Source organism: Leptopilina boulardi, unplaced genomic scaffold, assembly GCF_019393585.1.
Source record: "Leptopilina boulardi isolate dan_hultmark-lab unplaced genomic scaffold, ZJU_Lbou_2.1 LbouV2_302, whole genome shotgun sequence".
Classification (NCBI taxonomy): domain Eukaryota; kingdom Metazoa; phylum Arthropoda; class Insecta; order Hymenoptera; family Figitidae; genus Leptopilina; species Leptopilina boulardi.
Genome location: NW_026137866.1, coordinates 2,174,330 through 2,196,140, shown reverse-complemented (window position 1 = coordinate 2,196,140; position 21,811 = coordinate 2,174,330). Strand labels below are relative to the sequence as shown.

At 24.7% G+C, this 21,811-nt stretch overlaps 7 protein-coding genes across 15 annotated transcripts; 5 read left to right on the top strand and 2 right to left on the bottom strand.

Annotated features, from left to right (window-relative positions):
- Positions 1–180: 180 nt before the first annotated feature.
- On the bottom strand, positions 181–2,285 carry LOC127282839 (uncharacterized). Of its 6 annotated transcripts, none has more exons than XM_051307368.1 (4): positions 2,136–2,285; positions 2,019–2,060; positions 1,214–1,440; positions 181–999 (listed from the first exon to the last, which is right to left on the bottom strand). In XM_051307368.1, the coding sequence occupies exons 2-4, from the start codon at positions 2,023–2,025 to the stop codon at positions 622–624; spliced, it is 612 nt and encodes a 203-aa protein (XP_051163325.1). In that variant the 5' UTR covers positions 2,026–2,060; positions 2,136–2,285; the 3' UTR covers positions 181–621. The 6 variants fall into 6 exon arrangements, with proteins under 6 accessions (XP_051163325.1, XP_051163330.1, XP_051163326.1 ...); XM_051307373.1 differs by having other exon boundaries at positions 1,214–1,435; XM_051307369.1 differs by lacking the exons at positions 2,019–2,060; positions 2,136–2,285 and adding an exon at positions 1,522–1,760.
- On the top strand, positions 2,211–4,247 carry LOC127282836 (sphingolipid delta(4)-desaturase DES1). Its single transcript, XM_051307364.1, has 6 exons — positions 2,211–2,357; positions 2,565–2,741; positions 2,844–2,983; positions 3,065–3,278; positions 3,350–3,561; positions 3,625–4,247. The coding sequence occupies exons 1-6, from the start codon at positions 2,276–2,278 to the stop codon at positions 3,763–3,765; spliced, it is 966 nt and encodes a 321-aa protein (XP_051163321.1). The 5' UTR covers positions 2,211–2,275; the 3' UTR covers positions 3,766–4,247.
- A 228-nt stretch (positions 4,248–4,475) lies between these two features.
- LOC127282838 (40S ribosomal protein S2) lies at positions 4,476–5,813 on the bottom strand. The gene is made up of 3 exons (XM_051307367.1): positions 5,659–5,813; positions 5,110–5,440; positions 4,476–5,001 (listed from the first exon to the last, which is right to left on the bottom strand). The coding sequence occupies exons 2-3, from the start codon at positions 5,437–5,439 to the stop codon at positions 4,507–4,509; spliced, it is 825 nt and encodes a 274-aa protein (XP_051163324.1). The 5' UTR covers position 5,440; positions 5,659–5,813; the 3' UTR covers positions 4,476–4,506.
- Positions 5,814–5,980: 167 nt separating this feature from the next.
- On the top strand, positions 5,981–9,306 carry LOC127282833 (ADP-ribosylation factor GTPase-activating protein 1). Of its 3 annotated transcripts, none has more exons than XM_051307361.1 (8): positions 5,981–6,151; positions 6,317–6,598; positions 6,674–6,882; positions 7,072–7,186; positions 7,257–7,346; positions 7,658–7,717; positions 7,797–7,969; positions 8,052–9,306. In XM_051307361.1, exons 1-8 carry the CDS (start codon positions 6,092–6,094, stop codon positions 8,284–8,286), a joined length of 1,224 nt encoding a protein of 407 aa, XP_051163318.1. In that variant the 5' UTR covers positions 5,981–6,091; the 3' UTR covers positions 8,287–9,306. The 3 variants fall into 3 exon arrangements, with proteins under 3 accessions (XP_051163318.1, XP_051163319.1, XP_051163317.1); XM_051307360.1 differs by having other exon boundaries at positions 5,982–6,151; positions 7,257–7,379; XM_051307362.1 differs by lacking the exon at positions 7,658–7,717.
- Positions 9,307–9,488: 182 nt separating this feature from the next.
- Positions 9,489–13,752, top strand: LOC127282837 (palmitoyltransferase ZDHHC3). 2 transcript variants are annotated; one of them, XR_007843256.1, is made up of 7 exons: positions 9,489–9,716; positions 10,046–10,213; positions 10,313–10,498; positions 10,695–10,916; positions 11,059–11,271; positions 11,333–13,254; positions 13,390–13,752. XR_007843256.1 is itself a non-coding variant. In XM_051307365.1 (6 exons), exons 2-6 carry the CDS (start codon positions 10,136–10,138, stop codon positions 11,489–11,491), a joined length of 858 nt encoding a protein of 285 aa, XP_051163322.1. In that variant the 5' UTR covers positions 9,489–9,716; positions 10,113–10,135; the 3' UTR covers positions 11,492–12,996. The 2 variants fall into 2 exon arrangements, 1 of the variants encoding a protein (XP_051163322.1); XM_051307365.1 differs by lacking the exon at positions 13,390–13,752 and having other exon boundaries at positions 10,113–10,213; positions 11,333–12,996.
- Positions 13,603–14,906, top strand: LOC127282841 (uncharacterized). Its single transcript, XM_051307375.1, has 3 exons — positions 13,603–13,751; positions 14,502–14,551; positions 14,650–14,906. The coding sequence occupies exons 2-3, from the start codon at positions 14,543–14,545 to the stop codon at positions 14,899–14,901; spliced, it is 261 nt and encodes an 86-aa protein (XP_051163332.1). The 5' UTR covers positions 13,603–13,751; positions 14,502–14,542; the 3' UTR covers positions 14,902–14,906.
- A 2,108-nt stretch (positions 14,907–17,014) lies between these two features.
- Positions 17,015–21,139, top strand: LOC127282831 (putative uncharacterized protein DDB_G0267840). Its single transcript, XM_051307358.1, has 4 exons — positions 17,015–17,518; positions 17,735–17,787; positions 17,861–18,632; positions 18,790–21,139. The coding sequence occupies exons 1-4, from the start codon at positions 17,495–17,497 to the stop codon at positions 20,923–20,925; spliced, it is 2,985 nt and encodes a 994-aa protein (XP_051163315.1). The 5' UTR covers positions 17,015–17,494; the 3' UTR covers positions 20,926–21,139.
- The last annotated feature ends 672 nt before the right edge of the window (positions 21,140–21,811 follow it).

Here is a 21,811-nt window from a genome sequence, read left to right as displayed (position 1 = left end):
GAGATAAAATAGCGAATAAAAGTAATTTAGAAAATTTAATACGAGAGTTAAAATTCTCTAAATTAAATTTTTCATATTAAAATCGCTATTCAATATTTTTTATTAAAAAAAAAAAAAAAAAACGAAAAGAAAAATAATAGTTATTTTTTAATATTAATTATATGTGGTGTAACAAACAGATTTTAATAATAGTCAATTTATTTACACTCTGAAATAAGAAAAATTAACAAAAAAATTTTTTGACTTAAAATAATAATTTTGATTTGTCGTTTTTTAAAATATCTACGAAAATTAATTTTTATTTGTTGTTAATTTTTAATTGTCAACTTCTAATAATAGAGGAATTGTGATCACTACGATTGTAAATTTGAGCTTCGTTTCTTAAATTAAGTAGTTAATTTCATTTTTTTTGTGTCATCGTTGCTTCTAATATTTCAAGATTATAATATAAAATAAATCACAATGTTTTGTTAATTTGAAACCTTGTGAATAAAAAAAAAAAAAAATTAAAGATCTCGTGAAAAATAGTTTTTAATTAAAATAGAAAAGAAATTCAATAATTTTCGCATTAAATTTTACGAGATCTTTGAATTTATAAGAGAAATAAACGTGAAATTTTAATCACGTGACAATTCTTTTCATGTAATTGCATTGTTTTAAAAATCGATGCATTCTTGCTTGTTGCATTTTATCAACTCGATTCATGCATGTTTCACTTTGACAGAGAGCGCAAAATTCTGATGAAATTCCATGAAATGGAGATTGATAATAAACATTGGAATTCTTTAAAATTTTGTTTTTACGATGTGAATAAACGTGAAGAATCACTTCCATTAAAAACAATGCAGTAACAAACCATCTGAAGTAAATTATTGCTGGTAAAAAAAGACAAACAGGATTTATCCTGCAAAATGTTTCACCATCCGGAATTGAATCGATATCCATGAATTTATCATATTTTTTCTTCTTTGAAATTGATTTTTGAATATCTTTAGGAATCTGAAAAATTTCAATTTTTTTTTTTATCCTGAAAAATCAGCTTTTTGATTCTTTAAGCCGATAATATAATAATTATTTTTGCTTCACTTAAAAAGTAATAATAAATAAATGTAAATAAAGTAAAGGAGGTTAGGTACTTAAAAACAAAAGTTATAATTAACTTGAAAAAAAACAGATTTGAAAAATGAATTCTCAGGAAATTAAATAAATTTACTTGGAAAGGCACTTTTCGACGTATACGTCTTGTGTGAACGTCGATCTCAGGTTCACCAGTTTCCACGTTGTTTGACACCTGTAGATGACGTTCATCAATATCGAAGCATTCTCCAGTTTCTTCGTCAATGAAAATTGATCCCTTCATATTTGTTGAAAGACAACCACAATCGTCACTACTGACTGTTCGGGTCAGTTGGGTCACTTCCCGGATGCTAAAGTCCTGCACTTGAAAAAAAAAAAAAACATTAAATTAAATCAAAATGTAATTTTAAATTGTCAAAGGTTTGTAATTTTACTAATACACACTTAATAATTTAAAATACTAACAATATTCGTATTTTTGATATTCTGATAGTAATATTTTAACGTTATGTAAAAAGAAAAATTTCCAACGTTATTACGTTGTAAATTAACATTTGGGTTTTTTTTTGGTGTGTTTGACTTTAATGAGATGCAGCGGATGCAAGTAAAGTTAGAGGTTATATGCTAGAGAGAGAAACAGAGATAGTCACAATTTTTATTGTAATTCAAGTAACGACAAATTATTGACATCTATAGTGATCTCATTTTTTTTAAATTACAATTTTTATTATTAATTAAACATATATTATAAATCTGATTTTAAATTTTCCGCCATAAATTAAATTCTACTATATACATTAATTCTATTGGTTGACACACTAAATGTAAGAAAATTTTTTCATTGGCTGATTTGATTCATTCCCATCAGTTTATAACCTCAATTTTAGATAAGTGTCAATTTTAACGATGATAATGTTAACGTAAAACGTAATTTAATTTACCTGTCATTTTATTGTATATTTTACAACATTTTGTTGAAGAATCTAGAAGAAAAGTGTTAATTATTTAAAGTGTTTCATTATAATTGTCAAATATAAACGTTTTCACATTAAAGTCACCTTGATTTTTATACCGGTCACGTAGTTAGCAAAAATCTTGTTTTTCCATAAACAATTCATACCGGTAATATTATAAATTGCGCTTCAATGCAAAGAACTTACTGTAAAAGTTGATTTTTCTATAAAAAAAAAAAAAAAAAATGGGACAACATGTTTCGAGAAGTGATTTTGAATGGGTTTACACAGAGGAACCACACGCAAGTCGTCGAAAATTAATTCTAGGTAAAACACTTGAATTAGTCATTTTTCTTATCTTTATTGAGTACCTGGTTAGAATTTGTTAAAAGATAAGAGTAACATTATCAAACTATTTTTTAAACTTAGCATTTTTAGCTTCTTATTTCTCATTTTTATTTTTTATATTTATAATTTCTTATAAAATTATATTTTTTTATGACAGCGTTTAATTTAGAACAAATTTTTTTACAGAAAAATATCCACAAATTAAAAAATTATTTGGCTATGATCCTAATTTTAAATGGGTAGTCACAGGAATGGTTTTAGTGCAATTTGCTTCAATGTTTATAGTAAAAGATTTAAGTTATCCAATGCTTTTTTTAATGGCATATTGCTTTGGAGGAGTGATTAATCATTCATTAATGCTGGGTAATTATGAATTTAAAAAATATATATTAATTATGTTAAATTTTCAACTATAATAATTAATTTTAATTAAAAATAAGTTTTATTAATACAATTTTTTTTCAGCTGTTCATGAAATTGCACACAATCTTGCCTTTGGACACACAAGACCTATGGCAAATAAATTATTTGGTTTTTTCGCTAACTTGCCGATTGGAATTCCAATTTCTATTAGTTTTAAAAAATATCATTTAGAACACCATCGTGTATGTATTTTAATTAAAAATTTTAATTATTTCGAATATTATTCTATTATTATTTGTCAATATAATTTTTTTTTTTAATAGTATCAAGGTGATGAGAAATTAGACACGGATTTACCGACTTTAATTGAAGCGAAATTATTTTGTACAACTTTGGGTAAATTTTTCTGGATTTGTTTACAACCATTTTTCTATGCATTTCGTCCATTAGTCACTTATCCAAAAGTGCCAACAACATTAGAATATGTAAATTTGATTATTCAACTTATTTTTGATGCTCTCGTTTGGTATTTCTTAGGTAAGGGGAAAATATTTAAAATTTTTGTTAAAAATTAGATATTATAATTTCTTTTTTTTTTTTTGTTCAAGGTGGTAAAATTTTAGTTTATTTTATTTTTGGCTCGGTTATGGCAATGGGTGTTCATCCAGTTGCTGGTCATTTTATATCTGAACATTATATGTATAAAAAAGGATACGAAACATATAGTTATTATGGTCCTCTTAATTATATCACATTCAATGTTGGTTATCACAATGAACATCATGATTTTCCTGCTGTTCCAGGATCACGATTGCCAGAGGTAAAATTTTTAATTATACTTCATTTTTATCTATAAATATATTAATTTAATTTTCCATATTAGGTAAAGAGAATAGCTTCAGAATTTTATGACAATTTACCGCATCATGATTCTTGGGTTTCTGTTTTATACGATTTTGTAATGGACCCGGATATTGGACCATACGCTCGAATTAAACGAAAACATCGAGGTTTAAAATCATAGGGGATTTAAATTTTTTTGAAAATATTGACAAAAATTACAATAATTTATTTATAGCAGTGAAAAAAAATCGACATTGTCAGCCATTTAAATAATATTTTTCTACGACTCGTGCCTAATATGTGATCAATTAATTTTTGATCAGGTCACTTGAGCTCCAAATATAGAATATTTTAAGAAGCCTTCTGTAATTAGACGTACAATTTTGTGTATAAATAATTGTATTTTTATTACTTAAGATTGCAGTATATGAAATCACTTTACTATTCATAAGAAGCAATAGTGAGAGCATTTTTTGTAAATTATTATTTTTTAAACAGTATTCAGTGAGAGTTGTAAAATTGATTTTTTTTTCAACTTTTTGTTTATATTCATTAAAAGTATTTGATTTAATAATAATGATAAAATTTTGACCAACTTTAACTGAATATAAAATTTAGTGAAATAGAGGCTATAGTCAAATGTAAATACATTTTCATTACGAAATAATTTTTTTGACTTTTTTTTTTTTTACACAAACTAACATTTTTTAATGTCAGTCAATATGCAATTGTAAAAATTTATTTTAAAAAATGTATTATAATAAAATTAGTTATAAATAATTTTATAATAAATTTCTAGTCAATTTTTTTTTCTTATTGAAATTCAATTTTAAACTAAATTTAGGTAAAATTTTGCAAATTGGATTTTTTTTTTAAAAGAAAAACTCAAAATTTCGTGTCTTGGAAAACTATTTATTTGAAATTAAACAGTTTCATTTGGTCTTGATCCCTGAATAGGACGATGAGCTTTCGATAGATAGTCAGCGAATTCCTGATATGGTGGCTTTGACAATGCAACATCTTTCCAAAGATCTGGTGTTAAATATGCATAAGTTTTTGCAATTGCGGCATAAGTTGCTTTAGCAAAATTTCCAAGTGTACAAGTTGAACCTCTTGCTGATGTGTAACAATCTTCAATTCCAGCCATTTGCAAAAGTTTCTTGGGAACTGGTGCTGAAACAATTCCAGTACCACGTGGCGCTGGTATTAAACGCACCTGAACTGAACCACATTTTCCAGTTACTTTACATGGCACCGTGTGGGGTTTACCAATTTTATTACCCCAATAACCAAGACGCACTGGAACAACGGACAATTTAGCGAGAATAATTGCACCGCGAATTGCAGTTGCAACTTCCTTTGAGCATTTTACACCCAAGCCAATGTGACCGTTGCTGTCTCCAATAGCAACAAAAGCCTAAAATAAATTTCACAAAAACATTATGAGAACGAGAGAAACAAAACAGAAAATAAATTATTTTTTTTAAATTACAAAATAATATTCAATGAATTTGAAATTACATACCTTGAAACGGGTACGTTGACCGGCTCGTGTTTGCTTCTGAACGGGCATGATTTTTAAAACTTCATCCTTAAGAGATGGTCCAAGGAAGAAATCAATGATTTCGAATTCTTTGATTGGCAAAGAGAAATGATAGATTTCCTCGAGACTTCGGATTTTGCCATCTCTTACGAGACGACCCAATTTGGTAACTGGAATCCATTCCTTGGCGTCTTCTTTACCACGTCCACGACCACGGCCACGACCTCTTCCTCTACCTCCTCTACCTCTATCACCACGAGATCCAAAACCTCCACGAAAACCACCACGTGCGGCTGGAGCAGCGTCCGCCATTCTATTTTAATATATTTAATTTTTATCGACTCTAGTATACAAACATAACCTAAATCTGCACGTGGTTCAGATTTTCACAATATCCACGTCAGTTTTAAACTTTACAAAAAAAGATTAAATTTACGCCTACTGAACGGAATAGTTAAATTTTCAATATTTCCACTTTTTATCAATAAATTTTACACATAGAAATATAAAAAATAAGAAAAAGTTACTTACGCTAATTTTTCAGGGAGAAGAAAAAAAATTAACTGGACAAACGTCACTTCCGAATCTTCCGAAATAAAAAATGGCTCCACCGGATGTGAGTCAATGTGGCGCAAAAATTTAAAATCAATGAGATTTTGTCGTCTGTGAAAAAGTAATTAACATCTTTTGTTTTTTTCTGTTTACATTGTTAAAATATAACAAAGAAACAAGGATAAACAATTAAATTAAATTCTAATTAATAGAGTTGTAATTGTTTTGACATATGTGCCAATAGTACACATCACAGCATGAGAAATAACATAATGCGATTGGTCGGTTCTATTAAATCCACGTGTGACGTTTTATAGGTTAAAAATTTAATGGCGTTGAAACAGCTGGTGAAATAAAATTTATTTGTGGTGTGGCAAAAAAATTAAAATTCAGGATTAAAAAAAAGTTAATTATGGCTAGTCCACGAACACGTCGTGTTTTAGCTGAATTAAAACCAAGTGATGAAAATAATGTAAGTATCAAAATATTTCGTGAAATAATAATAACTTTCACCATACTACCAATTGTCAAACGTAAAATTAAAAATAAAATAAATTCTAATTATTTTTTTAATTTGTAGAATAATTTGTTAATTGTTAGAATTTAAAAAAAAAAATCTAATTTCCCTTTTTTACAGAGGTGCTTTGAATGTGGAGCACATAATCCACAATGGGTTTCTGTCACATATGGTATATGGATTTGTCTTGAATGCTCAGGAAAGCATCGAGGACTTGGAGTTCATTTATCATTTGTTCGTTCAATTTCAATGGACAGATGGAAAGATATTGAATTAGAAAAAATGAAAGTCGGTGGCAATAGAAAAGCACGTGAATTCTTTGAATTACAATCTGATTGGGATGATTCAATGACTATTTCTCAGAAATATAATACAAAAGCTGCTGCACTTTATAGAGATAAAGTATGTATACATTTATATATATATATATATTTAAAAAAGAATTGTAAATTAAAAAAAAAAAATTTGTAAAATTAGATTGCTACAACTGCCAAAGGTGAACAATGGAATTCATCTACATCGAGTGCAAAGGATTTTGTCAGCAGTACTGTTTATGAGAATAAAGAATATAATTCATACCAAAATGAACAAGGAGATTCTTATGAAAATTTCAATACACCAGCAATGAAATCACAAACAGAATCATTCTTTGCCAAAAAACAACATGAAAATTCTTTTCGTCCAGAGTAATTTTTTTTTTTTAATATTTATTTACTATTGAAAATTTTTTGCTTAGTACAAAATTTAAATTTTAAGAAATGTTTATTAATTGATATTAAATTTAATTGAATTAAAAATATAAATTATTTTCTAGAGGCAGTAATTATATTTTTTTTTTGGTAAATTATTAATCAAAGTGATTTATTAAATTACAGTAATCTACCACCAAATCAGGGGGGAAAATACGGAGGTTTTGGATATCAAATGGAAGCACCGCCAAAAAGTTCTTCTCAAGAATTTTTCGATACTGCAGTTTCTTCTCTAGCGAGCGTAAGAATTATAAAATTTTATTTTATAATTAGAAAAAAGAAAGAATTAATATTTAATATTTTTTTTATAGGGCTGGTCCGTTTTTTCTTCGTCAGCATCAAAAATTGCTACAAAAGCCACAGAAAATGCTATTAAAATTGGAGGATACGCCACTCAAAAGGTATCAGAGATTTCAGAAACTGTAGGTGATAAGGTATGTTTTATTTTTTTATTTTGCAAAATTTTTTATAATTTCCAATTTCTCGCTTCTTTGTTTTTTTTTAAACTATTTTCCTTTTTTTTTAATTATTCAATAATTATTAATTATTATTTTTCTTTTCGTTTTTAATTAAAATTTCTTATTAATTTTAAATTCAATCTGAATTAAAAAAACAAAAATTCCCTTTTATTTTTTATCATATTTCTTTTAATTAAAATTGATTTTCAGTTGTTTTTGTTTTATTTTTGGTTTATTATTTTTGATTTTGTTAGGTACGAGAAGGTACTCTATTGGGAGACGTTGGTTCTCAAGTTAATACTTTAGCTGCTAAGGTAGTTACGCTAGATTGTTTTTTTTTTAATTTTTTCCCTCTTCAAATTTTTATTACAACTAATTTCAAATTATTCACAGGTTGGAGATTTGGGTAGACGAGGATGGGGCGATATTAGCGGAACCAATTCCTCCGAACAGAGTCGCTATAATTCCCAAGGAAATTATCAAAATTCAAATAGCTATGAGGATAATTTGAATAGAAATGATTACACAAATGAGAAATCATCGCTGGTTTCTGATTCTAATCTCAAGTAATTTAATTTTTATAAAAGTTTTTAAAGAAATGAAATTATCGAAAAAAATATTCAAAAAAAAATTTTTTTTTTTCTAAAGATCGAGCGCATCAACGACAAATACATCTTCGCACGATTGGAATTGGGAATCAAAACCACGATCAATGTCGGAGGCATCGATGGAAAGTCGATCATCATCAACAACAACAACAACATCAACAAAACGAATTAAAGAAAAACAAACAAAACAAGAATCATTAATGAGCTTTGATAAAGAAACTCCTGGTTATAATTCAAAATTAGAAGATGACGCTTGGGAAATATTGAAGGATTAGTGAAAAATACATTTATTTCTCCACTGGGGGAAATTATTATTTCAGACTCTTCGTGTTTCAACGGGGGTTTAAAAAAAAAAAAATTTGCAATTATTTGCATTTATAACGTATTATTTAATAGAGAGAGAAAAGTAACAAAAATTAAAAAAAAAAAATGTACATAAAATTTGCCGAACATCGACTATAAATGATTTAATTTTCAAATGAAATCTCTAACTAAATGTTTAATGATGAAAAAACAAAGTAAAGGCTGACGTTATATTGGATGTTGTTAGATGTGAAAAATATCTTTAATGTTGGATTTTTAAAGTGACGAATATTTTTCCTCTATTGGAGGGGAATTTTGTTTTTATCATAAAAATGTGTTAGCAAATTTTATTATTATACTCGACCATGTATATGTTTATCTCATCCTTATTGTTTTCTTTTTTATTAATGAAATATTTAAATATCAACTACAAGTATTGCAGTTGAAAATATAAGAAGACAAATAAAACAAAAAAAAATATATATTACAAATATTGGATGATTTATAAAGTAATGCTTGAATATTGAAGTATTAAATTTTAGATAGAGAAGTAAAGAATGGTGTAGTGCATTAGTATAAATAAATTTAACTTGTATTTAGATATAAGTAGATAAAATTGTGTGTGAATGACAGTTTTATGTTAGAAACAAATTTTTAATTCATATAAAAAAATTTGACATTATTATTAATTTCATTCATACATATTATGGTATAGATAATTTTATTTCTGTATAATAATTGTTTAAGATTTTAATTCAAATACTCCAAGAAACTCGGTATACAATAGTTGACAATAGTTTCACGAGTTATTCCTATCAAGTTTTAAATAATTGTAAATTTAAAACTTTATTGTATAAAAAAAAAAAATAATTCTAAATATATAGTTCGAGAAGTTTTGTATTTATACAGTGCATTCCACATATAATTTTTTAAAATTTATTCTGTAAAGAAAAAAAAGGGAGAGGCACAAATAAATGTCAAGTACTATAGAATTACTTATTGTCTTATTTTTATTTAAAAATTTATTATATTAATATTATTAATATTATTTTAATTATATTTATTTATTATTTACGTATTTTTATATTTGTAATTACTTATTTTAAAAAAGGGAGTTAAATAAATAATATGCCTGTTTAAATGTAGGTAATAACATGAGAGTATGTGAGGTTGCATGCGTAAAGGGGCGTGAGAGCCAATCCCGTTTTTTTTATTGAATTTCTATTAAATGTTGACATGTGAAAGAAAATTTTGATAAAACTCGTGATAATTAAATTAATAATTAGTAAATTTAGTGAAATATTTATTCTCAGGAAATATGTGTTGTGAGTTGAAAATAATCCTTTGCCTAATGGAGATAATTCTGACAGTTTGACAGATTTGACAGTTCTTCAATTTTGAGGTTAGAATTTTATTATAATATTTTTAAATATAATTACAAACCTTGTATTTGTTCATAGATTTCGAATGATAAATTTAATTCTTTTTGTATTTTAACATTAACAAATCTATTTGTATGTTAATTAAATTTTCTTTAATTAAAATTCATTTAAATGACCTTATAGCACGTCAGATAGTGTAATTGAATTAATTATTTCTAGGCTTTTTGATTTACAAGAAAAACATAAATGTTGTTATTGTTTTTTTTTTTTACTTAAAACAATAATATATTAACAGTAGACGAAGTTTATAAATTCTTAGAATTGAATTTTTTTTTGTATTTGTTCACAGATTAAGTGATGACAATGAAATTAGTATCAATAATTACATTTAAATTATAATTTATTAAATAAACTAGATGTGCGTAAACGTTAAAGGACCATGGATTACGAATATATGCCCTTCAGGGAAAAGGATATCCATAATCGATGCTGTGGTGGAAAATTTTGGTGTATTAAGGTTTGATTTTTTTTTTCAATTTCAGTGAATTAAATTAATTGTTGATTTCAAATGAATTATCATTTGAATTAAATTAAATAAAAATTTTCTATGTTTCAGGATATATGTGGAATTATTTGCGCTGTACTTACATGGCTGTTAATAATTTACGCAGAATTTGTAGTTATGGCAGTTATTCTTATTCCTACGATAAATACATTTTACTCAAGTATCAATATGGCAATTTTTCAAGGCTTAGCATTTTTAGCATTTACTGCTCATCTTAGAACAATGTTTACAGATCCGGTAAGAATTTTATGATTTTATTTTTAGTATTTTATTTTTATTTTATAAATCTTCAATTTTATTGATTAGAAACTCTAAAATATTTGATTATTTTCAATTGTTTATTTATTTAATTTAATATTGATTATGATTTATTAAATAATAAATTTTTAATTTATTTTTGAATAAAAAAAAATGATTTAAATTGTCTATTCAGGGAGCAGTGCCAAAAGGAAATGCAACCAAGGAGATGATTCAGCAAATGGGCTTCAGGGAAGGACAAGTAATATTTAAATGTCCAAAATGTTGTTCCATTAAACCCGACAGAGCACATCATTGTTCTGTTTGCCAAAGATGTATTAAAAAAATGGATCATCATTGTCCATGGGTCAACAATTGCGTAGGAGAAAACAACCAAAAATATTTTGTACTTTTTACGGTAAGAGCGATTAATTTTCTATGTTTTTTTTTTCATTTTCTCTAATTTTCAAAATTAAATTTTATCTTTTATCTTTGTGAAAGATAAAATTTTTAATTTTCAAAACTGCAAATAATGAAATTTTTCAACTATATAAATTTAGTTTTATATTGCGGGAATCTCATTGCAATCGTTGCTTCTCTGTATTCATCAATTTACAACATGCGTGAGACAAGAATGGAGAGATTGCACGACATTCAGTCCTCCAGCAACAGTGGTGTTACTTTTATTTTTGTCAATTGAAGCTCTACTGTTTGCCATTTTTACTGCTGTAATGTTGGGAACTCAATTGCAAGCTATTTGGAATGACGAGACGGTAGTTATATAAATTTAAAAAAAAAATTGTGGAATTTTTTTTTCATGATCTATTTTTACAGGGCATAGAACAATTAAAAAAAGAAGAAGCACGATGGGTACGAAATAGTCGATGGAAATCGATACAAGCAGTTTTTGGAAGATTTTCAATAGCATGGTTCTCACCGTTTACATCGCCGCCAAATAAATCGAAAACGGATGCTTATTTGTATTCCGTTTAAATATATATATATATATTTAACGAAAATTCATGGAAACGAATATTTCAAATTCGCATAATATCGAAATAATGTGAGATTTTTTTATGAATGAGTGCAATAGATTTTCTTTTTCTTTATATAAAATGGCAAAGACTGTTTTTTTTTAAAGTTTCGATAGTTTTGTCTTCTTGAATGCGGTGATTTTTTTTTATTGTTTCTATCAAATGGGACAAAAACAACAACAAAAAAGTACAAAATAATTCGTAATTTGTTTTACGACTCCAAAAATTTTTGGGGGAATTTTACAGTTTATGATTCAATATAGTTGATGATATTCAAAGGCTCTCAATTTCCTTTTGGTTCGGAATTTTTAAATTCGAATTTTTTACATAATTCTAAACTAATATTTGAAAATCTAAACGGAATTTTTTAAATGTTATTTAAAAATTACATTGATATAATATTTAATAAAAAAGGAAAAATTTCGTTGGTGGAAAAAAAAATTCTTTTTTAAATTATAATAAATATATATGATAGTCAGTACTTAACTTTGTGAAATCGTAGAATTTTTATACAAAGAATTATGATAATTTACATAGTGCAGTAAAAGAAAGTGATAAAGGTACTGTAGCTTAAATAGTAGTAAGAAACTTTTCAGGAATAAAAAATACAAATTCAATAAAATATAATTCTAAAATATTTTTTAATTAAAAAAAAAAAAATGATTAAATACTTAAAAAATATTTTGGAGAATTTCATCAACATTTTCAAATCAAGTTAATAATACTAAATTAAAAAATATAAAAGTTATATGACGAATAATTATCTCCCAGTGTATTTGACGTATATTTTATTAAATGTAATTTATAATATAAATATTTGAACTAGTGCCGATTTTTATGAATGTGACGACGAATGTTTCTATTTCTGATAAACATGATCAAAGAAAAACTGTAATTACGCTAAATTAATTACAATCATTATTGTTTAATTAGTACTTTTATTAATTATGATATTAATTAATTTTAATTATTATTATAAATTACACAATTTATATTATATTTAAATTAATTATAATTTCTTAATTAATTAAAGGTACATCAATTGATGACAATAATAATTAATTAATTGCGAAAAAATGAAAAAAAAAAATTGTGTTTTTTGTATGAATCTATATATATAATAGAGAGTCTCACTTTTATAAAAAAAAAAAAATTGTCAAGTTTAATTAGTGCAGAAAAAAAATTATAATTTTCTATATATAAAAAAAGTTGTGATATTTTCTCAGTGAAATGGAGAAAAATTTAAATTCTCACATTTGTTTTAAGAAAATTTAGAATACGAATTTTTCTAATTATGAAAATTTTTTAAAATATACTCGCGAGTTTCTTTTCTTTTTTCTACTCATGTTAATTAACACAACGAGTTTGTAATGCATTTAAAAATGGATTATTTTTCATTTATTGAATCGATGTTTATTGCTCGTGTAAATACGAATAAATTCAACAACGACATATTTCATGAAATTTATATTATTTTTATTAAGATTAATTTGTAATATGATTTCTGAGTCTTAGCTAATTTTGCGTTTTGTGGTAAATTAATTTTGTAGTTCTAATTTTAATTTAATTGATAGTTTAAAAGAAAGCGAAAACTGTTGAGAAATTCAAGAATACTTTTAATTTATTAAAACTATTTTTAAGTTAATTATGATTTTAGATTTGAATTTATTATCGTAATTTATAAATCAATTATAATATTAACGAATATAAATTCACGTATAGGTAAGCTTCTTTCGTATTTATTAATTATTAAATTTGTTAATTAGTTCACTAATAGATTAGTTAACTATAATTGAATTTACAATATCTACATTCTTTTGCTACATTATTCTAACGTGACTTTTTTCATTCTTATAGCAATGCAGAATAACGGAACAAAGTTCATTAACATATTTCTTGGAGTTTTGCAAATAAGAAAAGAAAAGGAAAAATTGAAAAAGGGATTGGATATGCAATGATCCTTGGAATTGAAAAGTGAATATTGGAGAATTAAAACTTGCCCGTAGATATATATTTTTTTTTTTTGATCCAGGAAAAAAAAGAATTATTAAAGAGCTTTTGATTGTGAGAGCAATACTTTCATACTTGAAGTCTAAGCAAGACATATATGAATCTTGAAGAACGACTTAGGCAATGCCTTGTATAAAGGCAAAACGGCTCAGTAATTTATTGCGATTGGGCACACGAACGGCTTTCACTTTTACTTTGCTTCGCTCTTGGTAAGTTTTTAAGATATATTCATCACTTCGTTATCTTTTTCTCTTTTATTTTTTTGTCATTCCTTAAAAAGATCACGCACACATACATATACCTCAATATTATCCATGACATGCACGCAATGAATTCTTTATAATTTGTTTATATATATAAAATATTTTCCATTCGTTGCTTTTTTCCTCATATGACTTCCAAAGTTTTTTTTTTATGAATTTTTATAAAGAGCGGAAGTCATTTTCGAATAATTAAAAGATAAACTTGTTTTTCGAATTTTTATTTTAAAAAAATGTGATTTAAATAGAATAATTAAATAAAAAATTATTGTAATTATTTATTAAATTAATTATAGTAATTACTTTTATATTACACTTAATTATATTAATTTATTTTGATATCTATATGCCATTTTTCTATATGACGCTGAAGTTAACAACGTTGATTCAACGAAACAACGAACGAATTTTTCGCTTTCAGATTAGTTTAAAAGCCAAGAACCAATATTTTTTAATTGAAACTTCTTTATTTTGGTCCCAAATACATCCTTAAACACTAAAAATTCACAACCAAGGCGGGGAAATATTCAATCTTAGGAAAACAAAAATTCTTTTCGTCGATTCAACGTTGGTAACTTCAGTGTCATTTTTCTATTTTATGAAAGAAATTTTCCAATTTTTTTTCTATTTTTATTTGTCAAATAAAAAAAAAAAATTAATATTTGTTCTTTCTGTTTATAATTTATTTTCTTTTTAAAGGCATAAAAAAAACGAGAACTGAAAGGAAGAAACCTTCAACAATGTCTATAGTAAGTAAATAATGTAAATAAAATTCAATTGAATTTTATTTTGAAAATTTAGAAAAAATTAGAAATTAATTTGAATATTAATATTTTTCTTCTTTTAGATAATTTTGGTGTTGTGTTTGATTGCAACAACATTTGGATACGATCCAAATGATAAAACGCTAAAAGATATTTTATTGCCGGAAGGAAAATTCGAAGCATTTTATGTAAAAGGAGATGAACAAAATGTCGTGAGGCCACCACATCTTCATGGATCATTTCATACTTATAAAAATCCAGCTCTCGTTGGTGCTCCAAATAGTGCAGCTTATGGTTTTCGCTTCGATGGAAAACGAAGATTCAATTTTGATTAAAAATTGTAAGATATTTTAATAATTATTTTTATGATTTCTTAAATATTTAACGAAAATTCAAATTTCTTACTCAATTTTTTGCAAATTAAATTTCAATTTGATAAATTTACTCTTTCGTTACACAGCTATTTTAAATTTGCAAAACTCATAAATAAATAATAGATTAATAAAATAAAGATGCGGTATTGCGTGTTGAGACGCGGAAATGTATTTTTGTACCGTGTAATTTTTATCTTAAACAAACACGAAAGAATTGACTATTAATTTACTTGAAATTAAATTTATTTACTGAAGGGAAATCAAAATTTATTTTTATTGTCAGTAGTAATTAAAAAATGTTATTTATAATTTGTCTTTTATTAATAATTTATTTTTCTTTTTTTCATTAATCTCAATTAGTAATTTGGAGTGATTCTCAGTTATTGATAGTTTTTGAAATTTTGCTTTTATTTATTTATTTAAAGAACAGATTTTTATTCTAAAAAAAAAATATGTGATTTCATAAGCTATCTAAAAATTTTACAGAGACTACACATGATTTCATGCATGAAATTATCATTGCAATTAGAAATTTACAAATGAAGATATGTACCAATTTCGAAACTAATATACTTCTGTTTGTCTCATTTAATTAGTAAAAAAATTTATAATTTTTATATTTTAAATTAATGCAATAAAATTTAATAACTTTTTTTTATTAATTAGAATTTCTTTCTTTATTTTTATCATTATTACTTTTTATTTATTAATTTTTGTGATAAAGAAAATTAATTATATTTTTATTAATTGTCTAGAAAAATAAATTCTTTTTTAGACTAAATAAACATTTTAGATAAAAAAAATTCTTTTTTTTAAATAATTATATTACAGTAATGAAATTTTATCATGAAAAAAGTAGAGAAATATGAATAAATAATTTTAGTGAACGCGTGTTTTTAAAAATGTGAAAGGCCTTTAAACTTGATATTTATAAATCTAAATGTTGCTATTAACAATATATTTTAAATGTTGATATTGAGGCTTTCCATCTTTAACAAACACGCACAGATGTTACGTTTGCAGAATGCATCAAATCTGACAATTAACAAGAGAATCTATCAGGAAAGGGAAATTTACTTTCTTCGGGTTAATGATCTATTTAGTAGAAAATTTTTTTTTAATAATTTGCTGATAAATTTCAAATAAAATTCAAATTTTCAATACACTGACGAATTAATTTAAAAATTCTTTTCTATTTCGAATTAAAAAATTTCTAATTAAATAATATTGCAAATTTAAAATAACATTTGCTACTATTTTCCATTGCATTTTATTAACAATTTTCTATGATTGTCAAAAAAAATTGTTATTATAATTCTTTTTTTTATTTTGTTATTTAGAAAAATTTATCCAGAGCCAATTTCATCGAAATGATCGTCAAGGAAAATTATTTCCCTTCAAGAAGAAGTTGAAAACGACAAAGGAAAATAATACTTAAATCTTCAACTCATCTTACACAAAGTTAATAATTTTTTTCAATTTAATTTTAAATTAAAATTATTTAATTTTTTCAATGAGAAGAAATTAATTCTAATTAAAAAATTGAATTTTCAATTTAAATTATATTTTCAGATAAAAAAATTAAAAATTTTGATTTAAAATTTTTTTAATTGCAGAATTATATTAAGAAAATAGTATTTTATTTAGAATTGTTGTAAATTGTTTATAACGTTCGTTTTTTGTATTAATTTTAATAAAAAAAAAAAAATAAATTTTGAATTAAAAAAAATTTTTTCTACTATAAATCTAAAAATGAAAACTATTTAGAAAACATTTTTTTGAAAATCTAATTTGTAATCTAATAAGAATTGGCTTTTAAAAAGAAAATCTTCTAACAAATTGAAAAATTCCTTTTTATTATTATTAAAAAAAATATATATAAAAATAAGGAAAATGAGCAAATTAGGAAATAAATATTCGATCATGTCTGTAATGAAAGTGAAGATATACACCTCTCATGTTAGATTCATTTAACATTCATTATTATTCCGTAATGAAATCGCATCACTCATCAGCATTTGAGCAGAACGCATATAATAATAATTTATTCTTGATGAACAAGAGAATATATACTTTCTCATAACATGTTCGAGTATAATCTCACAAAAGAATCCGGTGAAGATTGAACAGTAATCATAGATTCCAAAGGAATTAAATAGAAAGGCCAAAGAAATAATTTCACGCTATTGTTATTTTCCACGCAAGTCGACAAACTCGTTCATTAACTTGAAATAGTCGCACCTCCATTGGAATCATCACAGTCAAAATGTAGACTTCACGATAACAACAGCATCATTTGTTTTTTTATTATTAAAAACTATAAACTCTGTGATTTGTGTTTCTATAATAATCAAGTGACTAAGACAATATTTATTTAAAAAAAAAAAATAGACAATTTGTGTCCGTTTTATTTTTTGTTACAAGAATTTTTTCTTTTTTATTCAGTGAAACGTAAAAACTTTTTTGACGTTACTTGAATCTCAAAATGAGATTTTGTAAAGTGTTTTTAGTGATTGTGATTTTTTAGTCAATTTCAGATCAAATATTCGACAAAATGAGGATCTCTTGGTTTATAGCGGTGAGTGATTAAAAAAAAATTAATTTAATTTCGATTGATTATAAAATATTGAATATAAATATTAAACATAAAAAATGGAATTTTGAATAAATTTTTATTTTTAAACTATTTTTAAAATTATGTTTATATTTTCCAATAGTTTAAAAATTTACAAATTTATATGACTATTTGTAATTTTATACTAATTCGAATGTAAAATTAAAATTTTTATTTCAGATCGAAGCCTTTCTGCTTTCCATTGTTTTTGCCAAAACTGAGGATCCAAATAGGTTCATATTTTTTAATATTAAATTTCTATTTTTCAAATTCATTTTTAAAAAAAAATTTCGTTTTAATTTTCAGACTCGAGGATTTAACAACTCAAGAATCGATTTCAATTGCAAATGTCAATTCCTCAGTGGAAGAAAATTTTCAACAATCCAAGGAGAAAGAAAAACCTCGAAATGTTCGACATACAGAAAATATTATCTCGCCAATTTTCACTGACAATCATTGGTCATCAATTGAAAATCCAATTTTTTTTGAACCCACACAACAGGATAAAGAAAAAACTAAACTCGTTCTCATTGAACCATTTTTTCGTGCAAAAAAAATGGAAAAAGGTTTTTGGGGTTGGTTAAAGAAAATTTTTGGTAACAACAATGATAAAAATGATAAAATTGGTCAAGGTCCTCTAATTGGTCCAGTTAAAGTACCAGGAATGAGTGATAATGTTTATATTCGTGCAGCTGATACAGAAAATGAAGCAAATCATGTTGTTATTCATTTAATGATGAAAAAACCATTGGAGAAAGAAATTAAATTTGAAAATCATTTGCCACTCGTTCAATTTGATACTGTTCATCAATTACCAGTGGAAAATTCAAATTTTCAAAGTGAAATTATTTCACCACATTTTTCACATGAGGGACTATTTGATAAATCAGCTCATTATCCAGTTGATAATTCATGGTCGTCCATTATTCCATCATCATCAATTCATATACCAACGGTGAAGGAAAATTTTTACGCTAATCCCAGTTTTTTTAGAAAACATTCAACTGATAATGAGGGAACTGAATTTTCTTCTACTTTAACGAAAGATATCGAAGAACCACAACAATTTACAGCCTGGGTGAGAGATTTTATTTTATTTTAATTTCAATTATTTTCTTTATAATTGTTAAATTTTCCAGATTTTAAAAATTTAATTTTTTAATAATTAATAATTAAAATTGAAATTTGAATTTAAATTTTAATACTTTTTTTTAGAAAATTTTTTCACGTTTCAGTCTCAACAATACGATCCGCCAGTGGAAAGTTATAATCAAGAAGATCCAGGACAATTGCTTTTCTATAGATCAGAAGAAAATCGTCAATTCTCATCAGCTCGAGAGGATATTAATAATCTTCAAAGATCGCAAACTTCAGAATTGGAAATATCGGAAAATAAAGAATCGTTACCACTTTATCCACCTCTTTTTAATTCTTCATTCGGTCAAAATATTTCAAATAACAGAAATAATCAAATTTACGTGACAAATGGAAATAATTTAAAATCATCATCTGGACCAAAAAGAGAATCACAACCATATCCAGGACTTGGTGCTTATAAAACAGAATTAAAAATTGTCAATTTACCATTAAACATTAGTCACGCAAATATTGAGGAAGAATATATTTCCAATGTAGGAATTCAAGAAGTCGAGGCACCAAATCTTTCACAAGCTGAAAATAGAGGAATTTATCAATTTTCCGAAATTGACAATATCGAGGAATCTAAAGGGAATAAAAAAATTGAAAATTCAAAAAAAATTCGCAACAGTCAAAATTATGATTCAATAGATTCTAATAAAAATTTTAATTCAAATGATTCAATTTCGAACGTAACGGAAATTGATGAATCATTAAAAACAATATCAGCATCCTATCCCTGGGATTATCGATCCACGAATAATAAATTCAATATTTCAATAGCTGAAGATGATAAAATAAAGGTTTCCGATTCGCAAAGTGTTTCCAAATCTGAATCCGAAGAGAAAAAAAATGTGCGAAATGAATCAAGACTGAGAACAAACAGAATAAGAACCCGAAATCGTGAGATTAAAAATAAAAATTTAAATCCAATCGTAGAGGAGAAAAATTCCCAACAGGAAAATAAATCAAAAGATATTACGGAGAATAAAAAAATCGAAGAACTTAAAGTTACAGAAGAAACAGAAGAAAAAGACAACAAAATGGAAAAACCATTGACAGCCGAGAAAGTTAAAGAATTTTTCCTAAAAGAATCGAAACGATTTGAACAAGTATTAAAAACAGTTGAAGAAGAATCAGAAGCTATCAAAGAAGAAACTGCGAAAGTAAATTCACAAAATAATGAAGACCTTTCATCTAAAGATACAAAAGAAGAATTGAAAATTAATCCCGAGGAAAAATTAAAAATTAACACCAAAGAAATTAAAGACAACGAAGAAAATTCAAAGAATCAAGAAACGAAAATTAAAAATCAAACAGAAGAATCAGAAAAATTAACTATCAAAAAAGAATTAAAACCCACTATAGAAATTCCGTCAAAAATTGAAAAAATAACAATTGAAGATAATTCAAAGGCCATTAAAGATGCTTTAGAAGCCGTAAAAGAAGACCTCAAGGCCGTCAAAGAAGAATTAAAAGTATCAAGAGAAAAATCAAAATTACAAAAAGAAATAAAATCTGAAGAAACGCCAAAATCCGAAGATTCGAAATTTATCAATGAAAATGCAAAGAAAGAAAGAATAATAAAACCTGTAAGAAAATTAACAAAATCACAAATTGAAGAAAAATTGAAAACAAAGGAAATAATATCTGATGAAAAATTAAAATCATTCGAAGATGATATACCATTAAAAATGTTATTTAACACAAGAGAAAATTCTCAAGAAAAATTAACAACAGAAATAAAAAATTCCGAGGAAAATGAAAAATTACAACCAAAAATTTCCATAGTTAGTGATAGTCGAATTATTAATAAATCAAGATCAAGAAAACCATTAAATAAAGAAATAAAAAAATCAAATTCAACTAGATTTGAATTAAAAAAACCAAAAATCTCCATTCTTGACGGACGTTTTAGAAGTAAATTAAAAAATACTACTTCTAATAATTTAAAATCAAATTCCACTGTAAAAAATGAAGCAACAACAATTATTACTACACCACCGTCGCATATTACAAGAATTTATGGAAAAAATCGTTCTGTCGATAAATTAAAATATAATGCAATTAAAGAGAAAATTGTCAAATCTGAGGAAAATAAGAAAATTGATCAAGCGTCCATGGAAAAACCAAAAGTAGTACGATTAAATAAATTTTCACCAAGAACAAGAAATTTCAAACCAAAATTTGATAAGAAAATTGTAAATGGTTCGGAAGAAATAAAATCTGATTAAAAAATTAATGAAAGAAGCGTAAAAAAATAGTTTAAAAATATTTTGTAAGAAAATAATGTTAAATATTAATAATTTTTTTTTTAATATTAAATTAAATTAAAATTAAGTTACAAAAATATAATGGAATATATTATAAATTATATATATAATAATATAAATATTATTCATTGATTGAAAATTACTATATAAGTAAATATTGATAAATATTAATTGTTCCGTTACGCGTAATAATAATTTATTATATATAAATATTGTATTTATCAAATTTTATTATTTTTAAATAAATTATATTGTTATTGTTATTATTGTTAAAGGAAAGAATTTATAAATAATGTTCTGTTAATACAAAATAATTTAAGAAAATATATTGTAAAAGTCATTAAAATAGATAAATAAAAAAATAAAAAACAGATTTTTTATTTATCCTATTATATATAAATTATATAAATACTAAATACTTTTTTGTGTTTTTAAAAATCAATTAAACGAAGTAACCGACAAATATTTACCTATAATTAAATTAATAGTTTCATCAAACCATAAATTATTTCATTAATTAATTTAACATTTTTATAACGTAAAATAATAATAAAAAAAACTGAAATTATAAAATTTAAAAATCCTAATAAATTAAATGAATAAAAAAAGAAAATAAAAATAATTACAATACCTCTAATTATCGGAGAAATACATTTTTTCTTTTCGTCGTTCAATATTGAAACTCGTGTTCTTTTTTTCAACAAATTTTTTTGATCTACAAAACTTGCGTCCTCCACATTAAAACTGAAATAAAAAAAAAAAATTTTTACTCAAATTTTACAATTAAATATATATTTATTGCTATTGGAAATTTGGAAGTAAAAATAATTTAACTACAATAATAAAA